The 26,124-nt window shown below is 48.2% G+C and overlaps 12 protein-coding genes across 12 annotated transcripts; 6 read left to right on the forward strand and 6 right to left on the reverse strand.

Moving 5' to 3' along the window:
- Positions 1-2,110: 2,110 nt before the first annotated feature.
- On the reverse strand, positions 2,111-3,062 carry E1B28_005583 (uncharacterized protein; the record flags this gene model as incomplete). The annotated part of the gene is made up of 3 exons (XM_043150152.1): positions 2,111-2,697; positions 2,754-2,875; positions 2,929-3,062. The coding sequence occupies 3 exons, from the start codon at positions 3,060-3,062 to the stop codon at positions 2,111-2,113; spliced, it is 843 nt and encodes a 280-aa protein (XP_043011237.1).
- Positions 3,063-4,181: 1,119 nt separating this feature from the next.
- On the forward strand, positions 4,182-5,101 carry E1B28_005584 (uncharacterized protein; the record flags this gene model as incomplete). The annotated part of the gene is made up of 4 exons (XM_043150153.1): positions 4,182-4,312; positions 4,368-4,486; positions 4,546-4,823; positions 4,883-5,101. 4 exons carry the CDS (start codon positions 4,182-4,184, stop codon positions 5,099-5,101), a joined length of 747 nt encoding a protein of 248 aa, XP_043011238.1.
- A 1,862-nt stretch (positions 5,102-6,963) lies between these two features.
- On the reverse strand, positions 6,964-7,935 carry E1B28_005585 (uncharacterized protein; the record flags this gene model as incomplete). Its single annotated transcript, XM_043150154.1, has 4 exons — positions 6,964-7,227; positions 7,290-7,567; positions 7,621-7,739; positions 7,802-7,935. 4 exons carry the CDS (start codon positions 7,933-7,935, stop codon positions 6,964-6,966), a joined length of 795 nt encoding a protein of 264 aa, XP_043011239.1.
- Positions 7,936-10,735: 2,800 nt separating this feature from the next.
- On the forward strand, positions 10,736-11,679 carry E1B28_005586 (uncharacterized protein; the record flags this gene model as incomplete). The annotated part of the gene is made up of 4 exons (XM_043150155.1): positions 10,736-10,866; positions 10,920-11,038; positions 11,098-11,375; positions 11,434-11,679. The coding sequence occupies 4 exons, from the start codon at positions 10,736-10,738 to the stop codon at positions 11,677-11,679; spliced, it is 774 nt and encodes a 257-aa protein (XP_043011240.1).
- A 2,309-nt stretch (positions 11,680-13,988) lies between these two features.
- E1B28_005587 (uncharacterized protein) lies at positions 13,989-14,632 on the reverse strand (the record flags this gene model as incomplete). Its single annotated transcript, XM_043150156.1, has 4 exons — positions 14,452-14,632; positions 14,277-14,395; positions 14,130-14,217; positions 13,989-14,055 (listed from the first exon to the last, which is right to left on the reverse strand). Exons 1-4 carry the CDS (start codon positions 14,580-14,582, stop codon positions 13,989-13,991), a joined length of 405 nt encoding a protein of 134 aa, XP_043011241.1. The 5' UTR covers positions 14,583-14,632.
- Positions 14,633-15,522: 890 nt separating this feature from the next.
- On the forward strand, positions 15,523-15,979 carry E1B28_005588 (uncharacterized protein; the record flags this gene model as incomplete). Its single annotated transcript, XM_043150157.1, has 3 exons — positions 15,523-15,656; positions 15,719-15,837; positions 15,903-15,979. 3 exons carry the CDS (start codon positions 15,523-15,525, stop codon positions 15,977-15,979), a joined length of 330 nt encoding a protein of 109 aa, XP_043011242.1.
- Positions 15,980-16,249: 270 nt separating this feature from the next.
- On the forward strand, positions 16,250-16,591 carry E1B28_005589 (uncharacterized protein; the record flags this gene model as incomplete). The annotated part of the gene is made up of 2 exons (XM_043150158.1): positions 16,250-16,255; positions 16,328-16,591. 2 exons carry the CDS (start codon positions 16,250-16,252, stop codon positions 16,589-16,591), a joined length of 270 nt encoding a protein of 89 aa, XP_043011243.1.
- A 33-nt stretch (positions 16,592-16,624) lies between these two features.
- Positions 16,625-17,057, forward strand: E1B28_005590 (uncharacterized protein; the record flags this gene model as incomplete). The annotated part of the gene is made up of 2 exons (XM_043150159.1): positions 16,625-16,741; positions 16,800-17,057. The coding sequence occupies 2 exons, from the start codon at positions 16,625-16,627 to the stop codon at positions 17,055-17,057; spliced, it is 375 nt and encodes a 124-aa protein (XP_043011244.1).
- Positions 17,058-19,390: 2,333 nt separating this feature from the next.
- Positions 19,391-20,439, forward strand: E1B28_005591 (uncharacterized protein). The gene is made up of 4 exons (XM_043150160.1): positions 19,391-19,463; positions 19,513-19,942; positions 20,001-20,240; positions 20,291-20,439. The coding sequence occupies exons 2-3, from the start codon at positions 19,866-19,868 to the stop codon at positions 20,122-20,124; spliced, it is 201 nt and encodes a 66-aa protein (XP_043011245.1). The 5' UTR covers positions 19,391-19,463; positions 19,513-19,865; the 3' UTR covers positions 20,125-20,240; positions 20,291-20,439.
- Positions 20,440-20,780: 341 nt separating this feature from the next.
- Positions 20,781-21,056, reverse strand: E1B28_005592 (uncharacterized protein; the record flags this gene model as incomplete). Its single annotated transcript, XM_043150161.1, has 1 exon — positions 20,781-21,056. The coding sequence occupies one exon, from the start codon at positions 21,054-21,056 to the stop codon at positions 20,781-20,783; it is 276 nt and encodes a 91-aa protein (XP_043011246.1).
- A 318-nt stretch (positions 21,057-21,374) lies between these two features.
- On the reverse strand, positions 21,375-22,238 carry E1B28_005593 (uncharacterized protein; the record flags this gene model as incomplete). The annotated part of the gene is made up of 4 exons (XM_043150162.1): positions 21,375-21,484; positions 21,543-21,715; positions 21,766-21,992; positions 22,047-22,238. 4 exons carry the CDS (start codon positions 22,236-22,238, stop codon positions 21,375-21,377), a joined length of 702 nt encoding a protein of 233 aa, XP_043011247.1.
- Positions 22,239-24,845: 2,607 nt separating this feature from the next.
- On the reverse strand, positions 24,846-26,099 carry E1B28_005594 (uncharacterized protein). The gene is made up of 3 exons (XM_043150163.1): positions 25,798-26,099; positions 25,244-25,725; positions 24,846-25,176 (listed from the first exon to the last, which is right to left on the reverse strand). The coding sequence occupies exons 1-3, from the start codon at positions 25,925-25,927 to the stop codon at positions 24,985-24,987; spliced, it is 804 nt and encodes a 267-aa protein (XP_043011248.1). The 5' UTR covers positions 25,928-26,099; the 3' UTR covers positions 24,846-24,984.
- Between the last annotated feature and the right edge of the window lie 25 nt (positions 26,100-26,124).

Raw genomic sequence — 26,124 nt, forward strand, 5'->3', positions numbered from 1 at the left:
ATGTGAACCAGGGAAATACGTCGCGGAAAAGCCTATTTAGTGGCCTTGAAACATTGAGAATATTTGTCCAAGTTCCAGATTTTGATTCCCTTCAGCGATCTGTTGAATGCGAAACGCTCAGCTATTACCACCGAATTTGCAACGAACCTAGGGGGTATTCTGTCCTTCACTAATTTTCCATTATATGACTAGCCAGCAATTAACTAATTAGACTCCGGGTTTCAATCGTCTCTTCTTGACAACGAAATCAGCCCATCCTCGAGGGAGAAGACGAAGTATGCATGGCTACAATTCGTTCTTGAGACTATAAGCTAGAATTCGAATGAGTAGAGATCCGGGAGAAATTTCGACAACATACCTAGCTGATTCTTTATCGGCGTCCTGCTCTACAGCGAGACGAATAGCAGCTCGTTCTCTCTCAATACGATCTCACCCATTCAAAGCGTCGGTGTGGCAGATCCTTCTGATACCTTATAGTACTGAACCGCCAACGACATCTTTCGGTGTTTTACACGTCTGCGCTCCACCCAGTAACGATTCATCGCAAGAGGTGATTCGTGGGAACGAAGTCGGTAGTCACAGTCTTGGGCGTCGTGGCACAACTGTGGGCGCTCGTGGTTCACGGTATCACTATCATGCATCAGACCGCAGGCACCAATGCCGTCCTCGAGCTTTTCATACGTCCACGACGACGATGAGCAATTGCCGCAAATTGCATTAAAGCTCAATATCGAATCTCGATACGCAGGTACAGCACTTATATTCTTCTCAAAATTCTCGTTCTCATATTGAGTCTAGGTCTTGAGCTTTCGACCGTTAATACGAGAAACCCATCCAGGTCGTTTCTAGGCTCGCGTTGAGAAAGAAGGGGCTCAATGGAGGTCGAATTCGACCCCCTTGGACATGGCAGCATTAGTGCTGTCTTACACGATATAACGGAAGAATGTCGAGGATTCATTATGTACGTTGCTGTTGACTCCTACCTTCACGCTGGAACACCCCGCTTGAAACTTACAAAATCTTTTTAGGAGTAAATACTGTCGGTACAGATGAAGACCTATGCCGCAATGCGGTGATTTTTTGTACAAATCTACTACACCTGGTGCGGATGTATAGAGATATATCAACACCCTCAATGTTTACTTTACTTACAGTTCCATCGTATCCGGAGCGGACCTCATTGTCGATGCACACTGATCACTCATTCGGCTACCAGCCATGAACACGTTACACGTTTCGCTACTCGCCGGTTCTATCGAATACCAATTCGAGCTGAAGTTCGTCCTCGATGTAGGGTCCTTTTCTTTGCACCACGTTTCAACGTTCCGTAATCATTCAAACACACTCTCACTCCAGCCACTTTCACGGATTGTATCCATTCCTTGGAACCACGAAACTATGTATCGCGTTGGATGGAGGTCCTCTTCTCATTGGGCAATGGGAGCATATCTCGTGGAGGGAAGATCCTGTTGCTTAGTGCTGGTTATCTGGAATGCTAGAGGCTTGTGGTTGATGGCGGTGGTGATAAAACGATGGGTGGATATCTGAGTACGCAGGCTAGGAGTTACGATCCACTTAAAGACGAAGAGAAGCGGTTGGTGGACCGCCCATCGTATCGTCTTCATCTTCAACGGATGAGGAATAAACTCGGCATGTAAGCGGACCAAAAAACAACCTCGACAAGACGAGTCCGAGGTACCAGGACTCGTAACTATCCCTTTCCCATTTCTAGTCCCTTCCCTTCGATATATGCCCCTGTTGTTCCCAACGCATCGAACAATTTTAAATCCTCGTACCGATACTCCATCTCTCTGCCATCGCGAGCGTCCTCGTCTCCTATCCGTTATCGATACCAAGCTTCGTTTATCTCACATTGAACACGGATCACGCTCTGTGAGGTTTCAACCACCGTAGATTGTCCTAATCTACTAGATACTTATAAGTACTATGAGGCCCCGGTCTTTACACATCGAGTCGGTCCAAAAATCCAACACCTTCGTTCTCCAAATATCCTCTACGTACTCCCGCACTCAAGTCAAGCCGTATCTTGTCGAACCTAAACGCGTCGCGAATGGGCTCGTGCAGTAACCCCAACTCTTTGTTCACGGCCTCATTTGTGGGCGTGGACCTCACCGGCACTACCGTGATGGGTAGGAGGATCGAGGTGCAACAATTCGGCCATCTTGACGAACATATCCGCAGAAGGCAGATCTTCTGGGGTCACATAAAATCTGTTCGTCCTTGGGTCGTATGTCTGTCCGACCACCATCATTGGGAGAGCGCCATATGACCAGACACCCTTCGCAGGTGCATCTTTTGGCGCCGCGTAGTTGATCGTAACGTCACTGGTGTTGGTGAAGTCGACCTGGGCTACGGATTTAGGTGATGGTGGATGGGGGATTAGAAGAGCGCTGCTTACATGCATGCAATTATAGACGGTGTGGTAGATCATCATCCCCGATTCGAGCTCTTTGTCGAACCAGATCATGATCTTCCGACTGGGCTTGAGAGGGACTGCTTGGGCCACGTATGGTCCTTCAGAAACATGGATTGCGGCATAGTCTTGACTGACAAGCGCGTCAACACCAAAGTGGATGGGGTGGTAATAGTTGCTGTTGACCATGAATGGCTTTGACCGATCTACGTATCCAGTAACAGAGCCAAAACCACCCTCGAGACTCAGAGGGATCTCCTGACCTGTAATTTTGGGTTCAGGAAAGTGCTGAGTAATAACCTAGGAAGGCAATTCTCACCTGGCATGATGGGCACTCTTCTTCTGGTGGAGGCCTCTATCAATGCACCAGCCTCGAACTTTTTTGTGCCAAAGACTCGATACTGCTCTTCGAATTCAAACACGTTCTGGAACAGATGTTCACTAATCGTCGTGTTAGTCAAGGTCACTCGCACCAGTCAGAGACTCTGACTTACATCACTGATATGAAAACCACATTGTATTTTCCGTTGACCTCCCTTGCGATGCAAAGTTTGTACCCACCCTGCTTGAGTATGGTCAAGGACTCGTCGGAGATGTAGGCGGTGAGCTTGAACTTGTTATCGGACATGGTTTGGGTGATGAGACCAGTTAGATCCGGCTGAGCGCTGCTGAGGATTCATATACCTGATACACAAGTCATGACACGGACTCCGAAGGTCTTGATTTGCAATTTACTTTAGAACTGAGACGGCCTTGATCTAACGCCGGAAGGAAAGGCACGAAGGATGAATGAAGGACGTCTCGAATGCACGCCAACACTGCGCCAAGTAGCTGTGCAATACAATCACTTTTATGGAATTGTGAATGAGCATGGACTGGCAATTGCCAGTATGCCAGGAGGACCTTGCGGATGGGAATTTTATATCGGGCTGCCGGATGAAGACATGTACGCCGCCACATTATTATTATTATTAGGAAATTAATTCCCCGCATGACGCGAGCTCTTGCTTTAGAACCAAGACCGGTCTTGATTTAACGCCGGAATGGAAAGGCACGAAATGTGAAGGAAGGACATCTCGAATGCATGTCCTTGTCTACACCCCGTAAGTAATTGTTTTGACTACAAGTATGTAGCTCTTTTCACGCCATACGGTCACTTTTACCCGCATTGTATGACGGTATGAAATTGTGAGCTTGAACTGACGATTGTATTGGTATTGGGGTCCATCATCGCCACATAGTACGCCACATGCTAGTACGCCACATAATACGCGATTTCGCTGATGAGTAGGTTTTCTCATGTAATGGGTGAACTTTGTTTTTCTAAATTATCTGAATGGAACCAGACCTCATTTACTCTTGCCCGCACCTCTTACTAGTCGGGACCGATCTAATAGGAGCAGTAGAATAGAAACTACGAGTGGGCTCGGGAAGCTCGTATTTCGAGTTCATATGATACTGAGTCATTGACAGGTGCTACTATCTCGCTTCCTCTGGTGGAGCGTCGGAACTTAAGTTATGTTTCTATTCCAAATCCAGAACCAACGACACCTACTATGTACGGGGAGTTAAAGAGCCGACTCGGTGTTAATCCAAGGCAGGACTGTGTTGTTCTGATATCATCTCGTAGAGCTCCGAGCTAAATCAAGTCTTCACTTGGCGGCATAGTATATGAACCTCCAGCTCTACAGAAGAAGAAACTCAGCAATCAGCCCATCTCAAAGCACCTCTACTAAACATTTCAACGATGTCCTCCAAGTACAGGCTCACTATCTTCATCTCCGAAGACACTTTCCCCGCACTCAAGAAGGCTGGATACAGACTTTGCATCGCAAAAGAAGTTAACGGCAAACACGATGTCGCCTTCCAAACTGTAAAGTAGGTCGGATTCGCTGACTCGTTTCGGGATATACTGGCTAAACTCCCTGTCTAGGGATATCGTGTACCAGAACGACTTTGAGTTCGACGAGCGCTTTTTAATCTTCGGGACGAAGAAGTTTGAAGTGGGTGAAACCGCACAGCCCTTCACCAGAAAAGTGCTTATTGCGTCTGGTAAGCCCTACACGGATTTTTGCTTACCCATAGTTGATCTTCGTGAACCAAAAATATAGGCCGGGAAGTTACCTTGGACGTTGACGGCGCTTTCAGCGTTGTGTCTGGGCCTGTGGTACCGTCAAAGCCATTCACGGTCCACAACCAGTATGCCTACCCCCTCCACTTCGGTGTCGACGCGGTTGTAGATAACGGTTACAACACTGCGTTCGTTCATGAGATGGCGGTCCTGTCTGGAGAGATCTTCATGGCGCCCAAAAAGAAGCTCTTGATCTGGTTTGATCAGGGACTCGAGACTGGTATGATGTTTACCCATACCGTCTCCAATTGCATGCGGGTAAGTTGCGTTCTTTACACCCGATGTTTTTCAATAGTTTGAACCCCCCGTGACCCCAGCTCGACTTTACGGAAACAAACGACATCACCATCAGCTACGCCGCGCCTAGTAAAACTGCACCTGAGAAAGGCATATGGTCATTCGGACCTCTCCCGGTGTTAGGACAGACGTACCACCCCGAGACGAACACGTTCTCTTTGACTCCAGCTATCCTACCTTCTGGGGATGAGCTCAGGCGACTGGGTGAACTGTTGCGACTTGAGCCCCCCCACCCATAGCAAACGCCCGCTTGCCATTACGGCTGCTTAAGGGAAAGGAGGCCGCGAGCAAAGAGTTGGTTATAGCTTGCAAAACAACGGATTTAAAACGGTATCGGATTACTCGCACAGGACGCCTCACGATTTACTCGACACGGCTCGATTTATTTCTCTCGACAAGGTATATACATCATACGACATGGCTTGACTGCGGGAGTAGCAGGCGGATGATAATGGGGGATCGAGGACGACCAGGATGGCGATCAACTTATTCCAATTGGACGTGGTTATGGTGCGAATCGATATGTACAGAAATTAGAATAGGCTGTCGTAGTGCATAAGTCAGAATGTATTTGAGATGAAGGCAATGCAAATGGTTACTCATAGATTATGAGCGAGAGAATCTTCGCTCGGAGCTGGTGTATTATCTTCAAAGCGGCGACTCAGGGTCTAGCCATAGAGCGCTTCACAACTCCCCGCTTCTGCTTCTACAGTGTGCCTGCCGTTCCGAATCTCGACCATCTTTCGATCAAAAACTAGTTGAGCCACCAGGTGTATCGTAGATTTACACAAAACATCACTCCGTTGCGGCATAGGTCTTCATCTGTAACGACAGTATTTGCTCCTTGCCCTATGAAGATTTTGTAGGTATGCAGCGTGAAGGCAGGAGTCAACAGCAACGTACATAATGAAGCCTCGACATTCTTCCATTATATCGTGTAAGACAGCACCAATGCTGCCATGTCCAAGGGCGTAGAATTCGACCTCCATTGAGCCCCCTTCTTTCTCAACACGACGTTTCTCGTATTAATGGTCGAGAGTTCAAGACCCAGATTCAAGGTGAGAACGAGAGTTCCGAAAAGAATATAAGCGCTGTACCTACGTATCGAGATTGGATATCAACCTTTGTTGGAATTTACGGCAACGGCTCGTCGTCGTCGTGGACGTTGATGAAAAGCTCGAGGACAGCATTGGTGCCTGGTGCCGGATGCCGGATGCCATGATGAGTGGCTGTGACAAGGAGGGAACTTCCGCAAATGCCACGACGCCCAAGACTACGCCCGACCTCTGTCCTGTTTCTCGCGTCGCTCAGTACCTACCTCTTGTCGACTGTTCAAACTTTCGCATCATTGAATTTCCGACACTGGGCGAAGAAATATATTGCGATGAATCGTTACTGGGTGGACCGCAGACGTGTAAGATTTCGTTGGCGCTTCCGTGCTATAAGCTATCGGAAGGATCTGCCACAGCAACGTTTTGAATGCGTGAGATCGTATTGAGAGAGAACGAGCTGCTATTTGTCTCGCTCTAGAGCGGGACGCTGATTCAGGTACGTTGTCTCCCAAATCTCTACTCATTCGAATTCTAGCTTATAGTCATGAATTTTAGCCATGCATACTTCGTCTCCTCCCTCGAGGATGGGCTGATTTCGTTGTCAAGAAGAGACGATTGAAACGCGGAGCCTAACTAGTTAACTGCTGGCTAGCCATATAATGGAAGATCAATGAAGGACAGACTATCTCACAGGTTCGTTACAAATTCGGTGGTAATAGTTGAACAGTTCGCATTCAACAGATCGCTGAAGGGAATCGAAATCTGGAACTTGGACAGATGTTCCCGAAGTTTCGAGGCTACTACCTGCTTCGCATTCCAGGAGTTACGAGTTCCAACAAAACTATATTGTGCTTGTTTCGCAGATACAACCCAGACTTTATAATACGAGAACCTATCAAACCAATCCAAGAAATCCGACTCCTTCTCCTGCCTCCTGTTCCTCACTCCCATCCTATCGATCAAACCTTGAGGTGTCCTGTACGAGCTATCCGATACTGCATATAATCCTGTAAATCCGAAGGCTAGAAGGCGAGCCCTGAACCGACGATTTATTTTTTGCCCCGAGCATCACCATTCGTAATGGCAAGATGACCACCGCTCTGGGTGGGAGGTTCAAGTTGCAACAGCTTGGTCAACTGAACCAGCTCCTCGGCAGTCGGCAGAATAGCCGGGGTCAAAGAAAATGTGTTTGTCTCTGGGTGGTACGTTTGTCCAAGCACCACGAGTGGTCCATATGACCAGACTCCTTTCGCAGGTGCATTGGCTGGCGCCGTATAGTTGATCGTGATGTCGCTGGTGCTCGTGAAGTCGAGCTGACGGTAACGCGGAGAGGCATTTCTCAGTCAAACGTTTGAAATGGTGAGGTGCTGCTTACCCGAATGGCGTTGGTGATGGCGCGCGAGATCATCATGTCCGCCTCGAGATCCTGCTCAAACCAGACCATGAGCTTCTTCTTGGGCGCCAAGAAGACGTCTCCAGACAGAACTGGTTTCTCAGCGACGTAGATCGAGCTATAGCCACTACCGACAAGCGCGTCAACGCCGAAGTGGATGGGGTCCGTGTACTCGTTGTGAACGGTAAATCCCGCTGCAGGATCCTCCGCCCCAATTGCAGTGCTAAACACGCCAGCGGAGCTCAATGTGGTCTCTAGACCTGCATTATTGATTCAGGAACTGCGACAATTGCACAAAGCGTGCAGTGCTCACCTCCCAAGATCGGGTTCTTCTTTGTGGATGCCTCTATCAACGCGCCATCTGAGAACGTGTTCGTGCCAAAGACTCGGTAACGATCTTCGAACCGGAACGTGTTTTGGAACAGGAGTCGGCTAGATGAGAGGGAGTCAGCTACGATGATGCGAAATTTCAAGGTGAGTGAACGTGTTCTTACTTTACACCTTGGAACACGACGTTGAATTTGCCGTTTACTTCCTTTGCGATGCAAAGGCTGTATCCCAATTGCTTGAGTAAAGCCAAGGATCCGTCGGAGATGTAGACTTTGAGGCTATACTGGTTGTTAGACATGATTAGAGATGCTGTGGAGAAGAGTTAATGCGGCGAGTGCTGCTGAGTATGTTCTGGTCTAGAGCTTAGGGCTTATATACCTCTCAGTGGGTTGTGTATCCTCACACATAGTACGAGCTCGTATTTTCAAGTTGTAGCTTGTCAAACTTCACGTGCCAGCAACTAGAGAACCGGCGTTGAATCAACGCCGGGTTGCAGATGTAGAGTTCACGAAGTTGAATGTCGACTTTCCGGACAGACATCTCGAATGTACGTCCTTGGCCCAGAACAATGACTGTAACTTTACTTCTGAGATCGCTGATATACCTTTGAATCGCATTCACTGATTACTCCGGGAACTGCCGGCGGTGATATCCAAATACCACTCGCCGTTTTGATCCGGCCCGCAAAGACGTCGATCGCATCTGCAGCCGTAAGATCATTTTTCCTACATCGCCAAGTCCCGTAGCGTTGCCGATCTGGGCCAGGTTAACTTCTTCGTTCTGCACTTTTCACTTGAGTATTGGGTGAATGCCCCTCGATAAGGTTGCGTCTAGAAGCGTGGTGATAGTGATGCAACACAGTAGGCTAATGAGCACTTCGGGTCGGGACTAGTGGAATGTCAAAGTACCGTTGCCGAGCGCGTGAGACGGTCTCATTCTGGACCTCAACGGTCTGGCCACTGTAAGTCTCAAATAGTCAAAATCTGAGTCTCAGAACAATAAATACAATGATGTAAAAATGAACTATTTTTCGAGAGAATAGAGCGCACAAGGCCGTCATGCATCATGTCGCATCACTTCACACTTCTAGCCTACGCAACCTTATTGAACTTAAAGGGCATTTGCTCAAGTGAAAAACAAAATGAAAAAGCTCAGGCTAACCTAGCCCTGCTCGGCAGCGGTACCTCGTGTATGAAATACATATATCTTATTGGCAAACGTCAATCGTAAATCTTAATTTGCCTTGAAACACATCGATGGATCCGAATTAGAGTCAAACATTGTTAGCATGAAAGCGATTCAAAGGTATACCGGCGATATACCCTATGCGGTTCAGAAGTCAAGGTGGGGCACTACTAGTACCCCTCCGCTATTAGTCTAACTCCGAAACATCGCTTCGAGTCAATGTTCAGATGGAAGTGTCCTTGGACACTTTCTCCAGTTCTCCTCCTTCCGCCGGTGCTGGCAGGCCCAAATGTCGATTATTATTCGTTCCGTCAGCTACTGACCACTTCAACTGCTATCAAGATCGACTCACTGGAAGAGGCATGGGACGACTAATATTCTCGGGTCGCTCCCACTGGCTATAATTAAAATAATAGAGTAGAATTAATTAAATAACATGAGTCAGGTATTCGAGAAAAATACTGCCAGTGACTGCCAGGAGACTTGGTCTGGAAAAGCTACCCAAAAATCTTGGATTCTTCGTAATTTCCCTTGTGGCAATATAGAATTCTGAAGACTACTCTCGTCGCTATATATTCAAATACGGCATGCAAATCACCTTCGGAGGCCTGGAAACAAAGATGACATATCTACCTCAAGCTTTCAAGCTCAAGTTTCAGAGCTGGTTATGAATGGAGACCTTCCAAACTGTCAGCCACATCAGCAACTTACACAATTTGCCGGTGAACTTTCCCGGCTTTTCTGAGCTTTTCGGCCGGTTCGACCAGTCCACCCCCTCGCAAGTTCACCAGCTCCTTCACATATCGCAACCACATGCCAGCCAATGAGGTCCAAATAGCTGGCATATGTTCCATAACATGATAGCTGCCCTCGGAAAGCCTCCAACAGTGGAGGTTTTTGTGAAAAGTTGAGGTGACTGGAAATTTTTGGCAGGCGGACCCGAGCAAAACAGACATAGCTGGTGACTGGTCGACTTGTTGGCTTGTGCAAGTCCAAAAAGTCGTCAAAAAGTTCTCACCAGTAAATTGTCAAGATGCTGATGCATCATGCGAGCTAACAATTTATGGTTGTACCATGGTCTAGAGAGGGCCCAAGGGCGTACGGCTGCACCAGGTGTCTTCATGCAATACAGTCACTTTTATGGAATTGTGATTCGTGAACGAGCATGGACTAGTACTGGCAATTGTATGCCAGGAGGACCTTGCGGATGGGAATTTTGCACCGGAGACATCGGGAACTGCCGGATGGAGACATGTACGCCACATTGCTTTAAAACCGAGACCGGCCTTGATTTAACGCCGGAATGGAAAGGTCACGAAGGAAGGACAATTGTCCTTGTCTGCACCCCGTAAGTAATTGTTTTGACTACAAGTATCTGTTTCCACGCCATACAGTCACTTCCACCCGCATTGTATGGGCCCATACGCCACATATTACGCGACTTCATGGGTAGGTTTTCTCGTGTGAGGTGAAAGCAAAAGGGCTTAAAGGTGTAACACCTGATGGACTTTGTTTTTCTAAATGAGCTGAATGGAACCAGACCTCATTTACTCTCACCAGTACCTAGGAATGGTCTAATTCTATTCTACTACGAGTGGGCTCGGGAAGCTCGTATTTCGAGTTCATATTGAGTCATTGACAGGTGCTACTACTATCTCGCTTCCTCTGGTAGTCGGAACTTGTGCTATGTTTCTATTCAACATCCAGAACCAACGACACCTACTATGTACGGGGAGTTAAAGAGCCGACTCGGTGTTAATCCAAGGCCGGACTGGGCTGTTCTGATATCATCTCGTAGAGCTCCGAGCTAAATCAAGTCTTCACTTGGAGGCAATATATGAACCTCCAGCTCTACAGGAGAAGAAACTCAGCACTCAGCCCATCTCAAAGTACCTCTACCAAACATTTCAACGATGTCCTCCCAGTACAGGCTCACAATCCTCATCTCCGACGACACTTTCCCCGCACTCAAGAAGGCTGGATACAGACTTTGCATCGCAAAAGAAGTTAATGGCAAATACGATGTCGCCTTCCAAACTGTAAAGTAGGTCGGATTCGCTGCCGTTTCGGGATATACCGGCTGAACTCCCTGTTTAGGGAAGTCGCGTATCAGAACGACTTTGAGTTCGAGGAGCGCTTTCGAATCTTCGGAACGAGGAAGTTTGAAGTCGGTGAAAACGCACAGCCCTTCACCAGAAGAGTGCCTATTTTGTCAGGTAAGCTCTACACGGATTTTTGCTTACCCATTATTGATCTTCGTGAACCAAAAATATAGGCCGGGAAGTTACCTTGGACGTTGACGGCGCTTTCAGCGTTGTGTCTGGGCCTGTGGTACCGTCAAAGCCATTCACGGTCCACAACCAGTATGCCTACCCCCTCCACTTCGGTGTCGACGCGGTTGTAGATAACGATTACAACACTGCGTTCGTTCATGAGATGGCGGTCCTGTCTGGAGAGATCTTCGTGGCGCCCAAAAAGAAGCTCTTGATCTGGTTTGAACAGGGACTCGAGACTGGTATGATGTTTACCCACACCGTCTCGAATTCCATACGGGTAAGTTGCGCTCTTTACACCCGATGTTTTTCAATGGTTTGAACCCCCGTGACCCCAGCTCGACTTTACGGAAACAAACGACATCACCATCAGCTACACCGCGCCTCGATCTGCACCTGAGAAAGGCATATGGTCATTCGGACCTCTCCCGGTGTTAGGACAGACGTACCACCCCGAGACGAACACGTTCTCTTTGACTCCAGCTATCCTACCTTCTGGGGATGAGCTCAAGCAACTGGGTGAACTGTTGCGACTTGAGCCCCCCACCCATAGCAAACGCCCGCTTGCCATTACGGCTGCTTAAGGGAAAGGCGGCCGCGAGCAAAGAGTTGGTTATAGCTTGCAAAACAACGGATTTAAAACGGTATCGGATTACTCGCACAGGACGCCTCACGATTTACTCGACACGGCTCGATTTATTTCTCTCGACAAGGTATATACATCATACGACATGGTTTGACTGCGGGAGTAGCAGGCGGATGATAATGGGGGATCGAGGACGACCAGGATGGCGATCAACTTATTCCAATTGGACGTGGTTATGGTGCGAATCGATATGTACAGAATAGGCTGTCGTAGTGCATAAGTCAGATGTATGTGAGATGAAGGCAATGGAAATGGTTACTCACAGATCATGAGCGAGAGAATCTTCGCTCGGAGCTGGTGTATTATCCCCAAAGCAGCGAGGTCCAGCCAGTGTTGCTCAGGACACTGTCGGACACTAGCCGTCACCACGTGTAGCCGACAGGCCAGTGGCGGACACATTTTGTAGTTTTGACCTTCCCACGCCCACGATCATGGGGGACCAGGAGACATGCCGGCGTCACCGAGACCCAACGCCGCGTGACTGTCTTTCTACCTTCTTCATGATGGCTACACAGGACAGCTATCACTTGTAATGTCCGGGATTTGGCAAGTACATTTGTCTCTATATGCACACTTTTCTGTCAAAGTCCCTCTGATTCAATATTCCTTTAGCTCTTTCACTTACAGGTTTAACCAAGCTGCTGTCAAGTTCAACTGATAAATTTATGATACATATGTGAAATGCTGTACCCATTCACTACGATCTGAAGCCATGGTTATGTGAGTACAGGAAGTAGGATGAGATGAACTCATATAATAAAAGGAGAGGTGGTGGTGATATCGTTATCTACAAACATGTATCTATGACGCTCATCGTTATCTATGCACGACGGGGTAGGCGGACCGCGACCGGCCCACTGTTTTTCCTGTGTCCGCTACACAGACAACAAATGTGTCCGCCACTGATTTGTCGGACACGCTGTCCACGGGACACACATTCTGTCCCTGGACAATGTGTCCGAGCAACACTGGGTCCAGCCATAGAGCGCTGAGTCACAACTCTCCTCTTCTGCTTCTACAGTGTACCTGCCGTTCCAGATCTCCACCATCTTTCGATCAAAAACTAGGTGAACCACCAGGTGTGTCGTAGATTTATACAAAACATCACTCCGTTGTGGCATAGGTCTTCATCTGTAACGAGAGTATTCGCTCCTTGCCCTATAAAGATTTTGTACGTAAAAAGCGGGGTGTTTCAGCGTGAAGGCAGGAGTCAACAGCAACGTACATCATGGTGAAGCCTCGACATTCTTCCGTTATATCGTGCAGACAGCACCAATGCTGCCATGTCCAAGGGGGGGGGGGGGTCGAACTCGACCTCCATTTAGCTTCCTTCTTTCTCAACACGAGCCTAGAAACAACCAAGAAACAACCAAGAAACGACTCGGATGGGTTTCCCGTATTAATAGTCGAGAGCTCAAGACCTAGACTCAAGATGAGAACAAAAATTCAAAAAAGAATATAAGTTCGGATATTGAGCTTTGTTGCAATTTACGGCAATTGCTCGTCGTGAACGTTGATAAAAAGCTCGAGGACGGCGCCTGCGGCCTGATGCATACCGTGAACAAATGAGGGAAGTTACTAAGGGAACTTCCGCAAAACGACGCGAGCGCCCACTGCATGTGACCCCCAAGACTACGCCCGACTTCAAGCCTGCGTCCTCATTCCTACGAATAGCTCAGTAGCTCTTGTCGACTGTACAAGCTTTCGCATCTTTAAACTTCCGACATCGGGCGAAGGAAGAAATACATTGCGATGAATCGTTGCTGGGTGGATCGTAGATGTGCAAAACACCGAGAGATGTCGTTGGCGGGTGCGTATAAGGTATCAGCAGGATTTAACACCAGTGACCCACGACAGACGACGCTTTGAATTCGTGAGATCGTATTGAGAGAGAAAGAGCTGCTATTCGTCTCGCTCTAGAGCGGGATCAGCTCGGTATGTTGTCGAAAATTTCTCCCGAATCTTTACTCATTCGAATTCTAGTCCATAGTCTCGAGAATAAATTTTAGCCATGCATACTTCGTCTGCTCCCTCGAGGACGGGCTGATTTTGTTGCCAAGAAAACCCGGAGCCTACTGGTTGCTGGCTAGCCATGTAGTGAAGGACAGAGTATATCGAGTCCTAGGTTCGTTGCAAATTCGGTGCTAATAACTGAGCGGTTCACAGATACAATTCAGACTTTATAGTACGAGAACCTATCAAACCAGTCCAAGAAATCCTTCTCCTTCTCCTTCCTCACATCCCATCCTACTTGTCAAAGAGTCGATTAAACCTTGAGGTGTCCTGTACGAGGTGTCCGATACCGTATAGAATCCTGTAAACCAGAAGGCAGTGTTGTAATCGTTATCTACAACCGCGTCGACGCCGAAGTGGAGGGGGTAGGCATACTGGTTGTGGACCGTGAATGGCTTTGACGGATCTACAGGCCCAGACACATCGCTGAAAGCGCCGTCAACGTCCAAGGTAACTTCCCGGCCTATATTTTTGGTTCACAAAAATCAACTATGGGTAAGCAAAAATCCGTGTAGGGCTTACCTGACAAAATGGGCACTCTTCTGGTGAAGGGCTGTGCGGTTTCACCAACTTCAAACTGCTTTGTCCCGAAGATTCGAAAGCGCTCCTCGAACTCAAAGTCGTTCTGGTACACGATTTCCCTAAACAGGGAGTTTAGCCAGTATTACCTCGAAACGAGACAGCGAATCCGACCTACTTTACAGTTTGGAAGGCGACATCGTATTTGCCATTAACTTCTTTTGCGATGCAAAGTCTGTATCCAGCCTTCTTGAGTGCGGGGAAAGCATCTTCGGAGATGAAGACAGTGAGCCTGTAATGGGAGGACATCGTTGAAATGTTTAGCAGAGGCGTTTTGAGAGAAGTTGGATGCGGCTGAGTGCTGAGTTTCTTCTCCTGTAGAGGAGGTTCATATACCGCCGCCAAGCGGTGGCTCTGAAGTCTTGATTTAGCAAGCTCTACGAGACAATACCAGAACAGCCCAGTCCGGCCTTGGATTAACACCGAGGCAGCTCCCAGCTCCTCATCTTATCAGTAGATGTTGTGGAATAGAAGAGAGTAGTACCAATGCCGTGAAAACGGCTACTTGTAGTGAAAACATTTACTTACGGGGTGCAGTGTTGACAAGGACATATTTCTAGAAGCGTGATGACAGTGATGCGACGTAGGCTAAGCAATGTATCCTACGGGCCTTCAACCTTCAAGTCCAACAAGGTTAAGATTGCGTCTAGAAGCGCGATGACAGTGATGCGACATAGGGACCGGGACCGGTGGAGTGTAAATAGTTCATTTTTACATGATAAACGGTGTATTTATTGTTCTGCGGCTCAGTTTTCTCTGTGAGCTAGACTGTTGAGATCCAGAATGAGATGGTAGTACGCCACCGACCGAACCTAAAGCTTTGAGCTTGAATGTTCGGCAACAAAAATACCTGAGCTTCCTAAGCTTCCTGTGGGATACGTTGCTTAGCCTACGTCGCATCACTGTCATCACGCTTCTAGAGGTACGTTGCTTAACCTACGTCGCATCACTGTCATCGCGCTTCTAGGACACCTTATTGGCTTTGAAGGGCACTGGGCCACGGCGTAGAATCAACGCCGGTTCTCTACTAGTAGTCGTTGGCACATGAAATTTGAAAAGTTACAACTTACGAGCTGGGATTACGCGTGAGGATACACAAGCCACTGGCAGGTATATAAGCCCTAAGCTCTAGACGAGAACGTACTCAGCAGCATTCGCCGCATTAACTCTTCTCATAACATCCCTCATCATGTCTGACAACCAGTACAACCTCAAAGTCTACATCTCCGACGAATGTTTGACTAAACTCAAGGAATACGGATACAGACTTTGCATCGCAAAGGAAGTAAACGGTAAATTCAATGTCGTTTTCCGAGGTGTAAAGTAAGAACACGTTCAATCACCTTGAAATTTCGCGCTATCGTAGCTGACTCCCTCTCATTTAGTAAGCTCCTGTTCCAGAACGCGTTCCGATTCGAAGATCGTTATCGAGTCTTTGGCACGAGCACGTTCAAAGATGGCGCTTTGATAGAGGCCTCAACGAAGAAGAACGCAATCTTGGGAGGTGAGCACTGCACGCTTTATGCCATCTCTTAGAGGTTGTCACAGTTCCCTGAATCAATAATGCAGGCCAAGAGATCACATTGAGCTCCGCGGGCGTGTTCGGCCCTGCATCTGGACCGGAGAAACCTGCAGAGGGATTATAAGGTATCAACAGAAGAAAGGAAGGACGGTTGCTTGTATTTTGCGGAGTCCGCCGGTCCGGCGTTTAGCTTGCTCTACAGTTCACAATCAGTACACGGACGCCGTCCACTTCGGTGTTGATGCGCTTATCGGCAGCGACTATAGCTCGATCTACATCGCTGAGAAACCAGTTGTGTCTGGAGACGTCTTCTTGACGCCCAAGAAGAAGCTCTTGGTCTGGTTCGAGCAGAATCTCGAGACTGACATGATGATCTCGCGCCATCACCAACTGCATGCGGGTAAGCAGTACCTTTCAGAGTCGTGACATTTCAACCGTTTGACTGAGAAATGCCTCTCCGTGTTACCTTCAGCTCGACTTTACGGACACCAGCGACATTATAATCAACTACACGGCGCCAAAAGATGCACCTGCTAAAGGGGTGTGGTCACATGGACCTCTCGTAGTGCTTGGACAGACGTACCACCCAGAGACGAACACATTTTCCTTGACCCAAAGTATTCTGCCGACTGCCGAGGAGCTGGTTCAGTTGACCAAGCTGTTGCATCTTGAACCTCCTTCCCAAAGCAAAGGTCGTCTTGCGATCACGAATGGTGATGCTCGGCACAAAAATTGAGTCGTCGGTTCACGGCTCGCCTTCGTTCATGAGATGGCGATCCTGTCTGGAGAGATCTTCGTGGCGCCCAAAAAGAAGCTCTTGATCTGGTTTGAACAGGGACTCGAGACTGGTATGATGTTTACCCACACCGTCTCTAATTGCATCCGGGTACGTTGCGCTCTTCACACCCGGTGTTTTTCAAAGGTTTGAACCCCCGTAACCCCAGCTCGACTTTACGGAAACAAGCGACATCACCATCAGCTACACCGCGCCTAGTGAATCTGCACCTGAGAAAGGCATATGGTCATTCGGACCTCTCCCGGTGTTAGGACAGACGTACCACCCCGAGACGAACACGTTCTCTTTGACTCCAGCTATCCTACCTTCTGAGGATGAGCTTAGGCGACTGGCTGCACTGTTGCGACTTGAGCCCCCCACCCATAGCAAACGTCCGCTTGCAATTACAGCTAATGGGAATGCTTAAGGGAAAGGCGGCCGCGAGCAAAGCGTTGGTTATTGCTTGCAAAACAACGGATTTAAGACGGTATCGGACTACTCGCACAGGACGCCTCACGATTTACTCGACTCAGCTCAATTTATTTCTCTCGACAGACATGGTTTGACTGCGGGAGTAGCAGGATGATGATAATGAAGGATCGAGAATGACCAGGATGGCGACCAGCTCATTCCAATTGGTAGCGGTTATGGTGCGGATCGATATGTACAGAATAGACTGTCGTAGTGTACAAGTCAGAATTTGAGATGAAGGCAATGGGAATTGTTACTCATAGATCATCAGCGAGAGAATCTTCGCTCGGAGCTGGTGTATTCGTCAAAGCGGAGAGGTCTAGCCATAGAGTGCTTCACAACTCTCTGCTTCTGGTTTTTTTTTAAAGAATGTGTAAATTATGTGCTTCTACAGTGTAGATCGCGATGATAGGATCAACGGTCAAAGCGAGTTTCGATCAAAAACTGGTTGAACCACCAGCCTTCTATGCAGCCTAGATGAACGAGGGTTCCCACGACAGCGAAGTCGATTTCCCCATTCAACGGTGGCAACCGACGCCGGACAGATGACCATGGTCATATTTAGCTAGCAAAAGAGGTAGGACCATCCAGTCGCAAAAAGGTGGTCGCTCCCTTGAAGATGGTCGTTCCCTTGACGTGGATTCCCTTCACCCCGAAAAGAATTTCAGCCACACGTAGCCCTCTCAACCTTCACTGAATTATATCCGACACCACTTTCGAGCTCTCCGTTCGCAAGCCATAGGTATTGCGAGCACCTGCCGAGCGGATATCAGTTGTGACTCCAAATACCGACCAAGTCCTTGGTGGATCGTGAGAGGTACGATCTCGACTTCACAGGAGGGAATGGGAAAGTGTCGAACATGCACCCGAAATGTGACGAAACCGAAACACATTTCCTCCACATTCTAGAAACTAGAGCCCAGCCATTCTTCCAACTTCCTCTCCGGTGTAAGTATCCAAACTGCGATGTGCAAAGGATCAGACATATGCCAGAAATATCCACCAGTAGGCACGTACCACAAGCGTATACAGCCCAGGAACGGTGGTGATCAAATGTCCACGAAATCTACTGCCTCAAACATTCATATCCACCCCCGAGCTGATTTGACCTTCGATTCGAATGTTTCGAACCCTCCATCCATCCGACGAGTGGATATCGGAGATGATTTCAAAGGTGCGGTGATGATAGTAATGATAAACGAGAGGATGCAAGTACGAATGTGAAGAGGTCTTGGAATGAAGGACGATGCAGACATCGCGGCAATAAAACCTTGAGTAAACGTTTTCCTTCTTCTTTCCACAGCTCTTCATCCCGTTCTAGTAGCGTTCTGTATTCATGTCTGGGTAGCGAATGAGCGTACGTTAACAACTGTTTCCCTGTTTCCGTTTTGGGTTCCGGAATAGGACGCAGGGCCCATATATCGGTCCAACATGGCTCGTGAACCAGTCGAGGCAGTACTTCCAGCGCATTTCCATAGCTCCCGGATAGAGCGGATGGAACCAGGCCGCAAAAGGCTGAACGTAAGGCATAGGATGAGAAGGGTAGGTATGCACTGGAAGGAGTTGAATGCATTTCGTGGCAGTAGTGGGTGAACGCCGATGGGCTTCCTCCTCCTGACGAACGTTTTCATTTTTCTTTGGCAGATAGCCCCTTGAATCAAGCACTAAATTTCTCCTGTTGCAGGCTGAAGGGGTATAACTGTAAACACGTACTGCATGTGGTTGAGCACGAGGAGATCCTGTTTATCGATCTTCCCTCAACTGGTCGCTTTCCGACTCCATCACAAGTCCTCTACTCAGGTCGATGCAATCCTTTGAAGAGACTTCAAGAGAGATGGCAGGAGAAATCAGCTCATCTCGATGAACAAGAACTCAGAGACAGGGGAACATCCCCTTACGCGCGTGGAAACCAAGGAAATTGGTGACCGACGGGAGTGAATGGTCTATCATTTCTGGTGTCGGATAGATAGAAGGCGTTGTCAAAGTCGGGACATATGTAGCAGGCGATAGTTGTAGAACTGAGGTCACCGTTCTTCCAACACTTGCTTCTCTTAATCTTCTTGAATAATGTACTAGGGATATCCTCCCAACGGTGCCAGCTTGTAGCCAACTGAATAGCGTTTTCCCTTTGAGGCGTGTTGCGGATGAGAACGACGATTCGTGGCGGTGGTAGCGATAAGGGGATGGAATGAGAGTTGGCTGCATTCGAGGGGAGATTTTGGAGACTTGCAAGAAAAAGGATGCGTCAAGTTCGTTACGAGGGCCGACCAGACCGTAGACACGTCAGACGCGTGAGCGCTTCACGATCCACTACGATCCACTTTGTTTTCTTCCGTGTTCATCTTTAATATATCTCCACCAGGTGAGTAGCGTCGCGATGGATTGATGGAGAGCTGAAAGTAGGGTTTCAGAACATTATTCGCACTATGCACGACTTCCACTGAATAGAAATCTCATCTTCCATTTACCAAACGACGCTTTTGCGATCGCCACATTCCTGCACACTGATCCGCCGAGCCTACGACTCTTCTCCGCTCGAATAGAGAGTTGCAACGAAAATATATTGTGCTTGTTTCGCAGGTACAATTCCAGACTTTATACTATGAAAACATATCAAATCAATCCAAGAAATCCCACTCCTCCTGTTCCCGTGAGCTGTTCTGTACGAGCTGTCGATACCGTATAGAATCCTGTTAAACCAGAAGGCGAGCCCTGAACCGACGATTGAATTTTTGCTCCGAACGTCACCATTCGTAATGGCAAGATGACCACTGCTCTGGGAGGGAGGTTCAAGTTGCAACAGCTGCGAAACGTCCGCCGAGTAGCACCATCTCCCCCAACGTACGTTTTCCGTCCAACGCACTGGAACTGTTGATTCATTTGACTTTTATCCTCCAAGGCAACTCCGTCCAAAATCTTTACCACCACCCCTTCGAAACCTCTTTCTTTCTCCACAGGATCCGTTGGTCAATCAACCCCAGGAAAATACCTGGCTTCTCCTTGGACTACACCTTCGCGGATAGTGCGCTATAACATGCCATCTTCTACCACCTCGGCAGCTACCAACGCTTCGTCCACGTCGACCATGCCTCCGACTCCCAGTCCAGTTGTTGCTGCGTACCGAGGCAAGCAGCAGGACGTAAGTGCAGGTTTCTGCTTTCTTCTTCTAGTATTAACGCCACCCTGTAGGTCCAATTGATGGTCTCTATCTGAGCCAGTTGTCGGGCCGTAGGGAGGGTGAAGAAGAGGATTAGAGCTTGGGAGGGAATACATCAACCAGTCGAGACTTTTTTTCAATGGCCATTAAGGAGTTCTCATTCAGAATGCTATTGTATTATTATGCTGCAATTCATATTTTGTTCTATTCCTTCTCGTTTCACCATAATATGTGGGATCAACTCAAACTCGCCATTTGCTCTCCGTACTAGAAACTGCTTCGCAAAATTACAACGGTGAGCGAGGGTCAACCTGACATGGATGGATAAACGGCATTAATGTAAACAGTGAGAACCGGACTTCAGAGTTCTGGGTAACAGATTCAGGAACAACGGGGGGCTGCAGTGGGTAGGGACACTGGCATGGCGACCTACAAACACTACAGAGCAGCAGAAGTGCTCAGAGCTTTGAGACAACTTGCTTGAAGACCACTCACCTTGGCCACAGCGAATCACCTCCACAATCAATCAAACTCGCCATGCCTCAATCCTCCGCCAGGCCGCATGAATGTGGGAGGGTCAAGTCCAAATCCACCCAAGTCATATTTCTGTGTTCCAGTTTTATTCATGTTGGTCGCCATTTTGAGGTTCGTGAGCCAGTGTTTGAGGAGATCCGTCGGGATCGTCAACGGCTTGTCAATGAGACCTGCTAGCTCAAGTTCATTGACAACCACAGGCTGTTCCTCACCGAGGTGCTTCAGGTATTTGCTTCTTGCTTCGTTGGCAGCAGAGTTGTCCATAAGATAGTCGTGGGTAAAGAGTCGCAGTTGATCAGCCAGGCAGGCACAGTAAGACTCCTTATCAATCAACCCCAGGTCGAATTCGAGTTGGCACCGCACTCCGGGCTGGTTTGTTGTGTTCGATCGTTTCCAAACTCCCAAGGTACCACGAAGTGGGGACGTGTTCTTGCGAAGCTTTATGGCGATGACCGTTAAAATCTATGCGTTGAACAGGTGTTAGATTGGCTAGCAGCATAGAGCAAAGCCAGTCGTACGTACTTCGGGAGACTTGGAGAGCCACCGTTCGACATCTTTTACCAGTTTTGTGTACGTTTCTGACTACCCGACTTCCACTATGACGCTCGGGAAGCCCGACGCGCCTACAGTGAATCGGGCTTGGGGCACAATGTTGGTATCAGCTGATTTGCCGCCGTTGTGGCCCTTATACGCTGAGAGAAAACATTCAGGTTGCTGCCCCATGGAGTCCTTGACTGGAGGGAAACGCACTGGCCTGGAGCGTAGACGTGAAGATTTTGTAATAGTTTATTTCTGGGAAGTTGGCACAGAGAACTCCATGGTTAAGTTCTGCCCAACCAGTAGCAGCGAAGTCGTGTGGTAGACTAGGAATCGCAACCCTGAGGTGGAAATGAGCTTCAGGAGATACGTTCTCGTAGTTGACCCTGGATTTCATTCATCAGAGAGCATTTTCGATGAGTTGGACTAGACTCACCGAAAGATGCGGGATTGAGGCAGCTCTTCGAGGAAATCCAGCACGTCCTCAACGTAGTCCGATTTGACGGAGAACTCTATCCGATCCTCCGAATCTTGATATTTCTCGTCGAGCTGGCAGCGTTCCGCAACACGCTGTTCAATGTCCGCGCTAAAACAATTTTCAATCTCAATAAGCACGGTGCTCACAGTATTTGGTTGAGCGACTGCGAAGATTGTGTCGAGGTGCTTGATAGCGGCGAGTCAGCGGAGACTGGAGGCGAAGACAAGTGAACTGCGTACCTCATTAAAGGGGGCAGTGAGAGATGAGAGGAACGACTTAAGGGAGGATGTCTCCGGTCCAAGATGCTCATGATAGCAGGCAAGCAGTGGAAGGGAAACAACCAACATAAGTCCCCTATTAGAACGTCTGATGTCACGTGGAAAGGCGCCGAAAAAGATTTCTCTTCCTCCCCTTGAGTAAACGTTTTCCATCGTCTTTCACGGTTCTTCATCCCGTTTTAGTAGCGTTCCGTTAGCGAATGAGCGTACTTTGACAACTATTTCCCTGTTTCCGTTCAAAATTCTCCTGTTGCAAGCTGAAGAAGTTCACGTCAGAACCATTCTTAGGGGTATAACTGTAAACACGTACTGTATGTGGTTGGGCACGAGGAGATCCTGTTTATCGATCTTCCCTCAACCGGTCGCTTTCCGACTCCGTCACAAGTCCTCGATGCAATCCTTTGAAGAGAGATGGCAGGAGAAATCGCATTTCGATGAACAAGAACTCAGAGACAGGGGAACATCCTTTTACGTGCTTGGAAATTGGGACCGACGGGGAGTTGTCAGGTTCTTCCAACACTTGCTTCTCTTAATCTTCAATGATCAAGTCCGTCGCAAGATTCGCAACGTACTAGGGGGTATCCTCCCAACGGTACCGGCTCCCTTGAGGCATGTTGCGGATGAGAAGAACGACGATTCGTGGCGGTGGTAGTGATAACGGGAAGCTTCGAGGGGAGCTACGCATTTTTCAACAAAGGATGCGTCAAGTTCATTACGAGGGCCGTCACACGCGCGAGCGCTTCACGATCCACTTTGTTTTCTTCCTCGTGTTCATCCTTGACGTATCTCCACTAGGTTTTCCCCGCGTTCACGTCCGTATTCATGAATGGGGGCACAATAACACCTGTTCCCCGTTCGGGGAGGGCTTTGGAATACGACCTACGACGGAAATCCTCCCATCCATCTATCGAGCGACAAACTCCATCCAGAGGATTAGGTGCGGTAATGATAGTAGAAGCAATGAGAAGGCGAAGTACAAGCGAAGGGTGGTTGGTTGGTATGAGAGTAGAAGGGCTGAGGATGCATAGGCTCGAGCGATATCAAGAGTCGATAAAGAAAGCACTAAGAATTCGACGGATAGCTGCTGGGAAATAGTCTAGACTCGCAAAGCCTTCGGTATCATGAGCACCCCATGCTCAAGTTTTGAGTTCATGCCAATCGAATGAATGGTATTTTTCGTCGAGGAACGTCCAGGTACGCGTTTGCGTGAAGTGAGAGCTTTCGATGAGCACTACTAAGAGTTAAATGGGAAGTGACTGGAGGTATGGAGAGTCGAAGTAGCTCCCGAAGATGTCCATGAGGGTTCAAAGAGATTTCGCCGAAATGCGACAGACGACAAGCGCCACTTCCAGCATCTTGATCGTCAATCTCAAGGTTGAAAAATACCCAACTCTTGAAGCTAGACACTGATTAACTGCAGTGGAAATATCAGATATATAGAAAACGACAGTTAAACACGTACCCACCAAGCTTTTCGATACCGTGTTGCGAAGCGTTCGTCTCAAACGCCGCAACTGCTCCCCTCAAGCCCAAGCAACAAGCCACTGACCGCTGCTTCAACGATCAACGTTCAACCCTCGAGTTGAATGTTGTTATCCGCCTTCTTCTCCCTCTAAATGAACATCCCATCCCAAAGGAATCGATGCGGAAGTACTAGTAGAAGTAATCGTAGTGAGAGGGGTCGGTATGCAATGGAAAGGCTCGAGGGATAGGCGGGAAGCGATGAATAGACGAAGTACGATTGAGAGGGGTCGGTGTGTAAGTTAAAGTTACATCGATGGCGGGAAAAAGCTTGATTGAACAACTGTTGGCAACCATTCTCTTCCTGTCACTCTTCGTCAACTATTCCTGCTTGTAAATGAAGGTGATCGAACCTCCAGGTATCGAAAGTCAAGACAGAGTGAGGGTGCATGTCTACAAGGCTGGGATGCGTGAACTGACCGAAGATAGGACCAACATTGCATGTAAATAAATAAAAGCTATCTAAGTATCTATCGATGACTGACCTCCATGTAAACCAACCGAATACGGGGGTAATCTAGCTCACCCTTTGTTACCAGTACCACTCATGCCGAATAGAGCTGCGGGTAATGTTCAGTGAACCTTGGTCAACGTCGGATGGTTCAACATGGCCTACTTTGCCCCTGTTGGAAAGAGTTACATGAAACCGTTCCATCCCGTTTGGCCCGTGGACTTGGAAAAGTGGGAAGCAGTCATTTTGGGGGAGATGATATCAACCGATGGTATGTTGCGAAAGCTCTGGTACGTTTGATAGATCGCAACGATGGGGTAAGTCCTCAGGAAGTGAATGGCGCTTCTTACAAGCTCCGGATCCGAACGCCTGGATGGCTTTTGACGGGTTTGATTGCTCCCCAGGAAGGAAGACCTGCTCTGCGGGAGCTCGGAAGAACAAGGCTATACGACAGGTTCAGGAGTAATATGGTCAGTAGGCTTAAATCAACGCGAGGAGTATCAATTCTGACATGTTGTTCGTGGGTAGCGTCGCGATGGATTGATGGGCTGAAAGTAGGGTTTCAGAACATCATTCGCACTATGCATGCCTCCACTGAATAGAAATCTCGTCTTCCAATCGCAGCAATCATCAAGGCACTCAATGAACATGCCAACAACGAGGATACAACACCATTATGGTCTCGGGGGCATCTGCCATACCTTTGGGTATCATGCTATGGAGAGAGTACTTTGTCGGAGTCAAGTTCTGAAACACCCAGGAGTTGATGGAAGACGCTGAAATAGCTGACAAAGTCTAAGTTGTCGGATGATTCAACCGGGTTGTCGAAAAGTGAAAACGATCATGATTCCTACATGAAAACAATGGCAATGAGCCGATGAAAAAGAAAAATGGTCGCATAAAGAGTGGTGTGCCACGAGAAAGTATCTATGCATCTTCATCCTCCACTTCTTCAACGCGAGCAGTCCTGCTCTGAGGGCGGGAGTCTGCAGAGTCTGCCGCACCGCCGTTCTCTGACTTCTCTGACTTGCCCTTCTCACCCTTCTCACCCTTGTTCTTCTTCTTCTTCGACTTCTTCTTGGGGAGGTCCCATTCCCATAGAGGTATGAACGATTCAACCTGGGATTTGAAGGAGGAATGTAAGTATTGTAATAAATCAAAAAAGAAAACTCAGTAAAGAACTCACAAAGCCAACATCCGCAAATAACTGGGGGAATATCCAAATTCCCGGCGAGGCCACCACAACCGTGATTATGTAGAAAATCAACCGTATAATCGCAATAACGAAGAACAACGCTATAAGTCCCAGCATTCCCATACTCAAGTACCACACTCCCAATCGCATGGTAGGCGGCCAGAGCGGGAACATAACACCTCCAAGCATGATCGCAACCATCAGCACACCACCTGCATACGTCGTCCACTGAGATCCTTCAAAGAACCACGCGTAATATTCATCTGGCGCGTATTTCTGCTCCTGAATGATTTGCAGGGTTTTCGGTGATGATGAAGAGGTCCCAGAAGGTCCACCGCGTTGAACACGCAAGAAATAGGTGAATGCATTTATGGCGTGCAAAAGCGTCTGTGCCTCCGCTTCAGTGGTGATTTTAGGTACAGACTTTTGCTTTTGGTATGCTGGAGACAACAGAGCTTTAATAGCAGATTTACCTATGGTGAAGGGTTGTCAGCGTTAAATCCCCATTGTTTGTTGTTGATAGAAAACGGTGTTATACGACTCACCCTTGAAGTAGTCCACTCGTTTTCCATTCAGCGCTCCCACCCGAACCTTAATACCTGCACTTCCACCACGCAAAAACTGTGCCACCTTCTTCAACTCCGGGGGGGCTTTAGCCTGCTGTTCCATCGACATTTTTGCACGATAATGATTTTATCCTTTCTGCGTAGAGGCTAGAGAATAAGACAGTGCGCCTGGGGGGTATAGAGACCAGAGTTTGAACGGACTTCGAATCCAGTAGAAAAAAGAAGGGAAAGCTTTGATCAATGAGCTGGCCCGCTGGGCGACGTGCACGAGAGGACAGAAGTCACGAGTGACACGACACAATGTTT

This window comes from Marasmius oreades, chromosome 3 (genome assembly GCF_018924745.1).
Source record: "Marasmius oreades isolate 03SP1 chromosome 3, whole genome shotgun sequence".
Lineage (NCBI taxonomy): Eukaryota > Fungi > Basidiomycota > Agaricomycetes > Agaricales > Marasmiaceae > Marasmius > Marasmius oreades.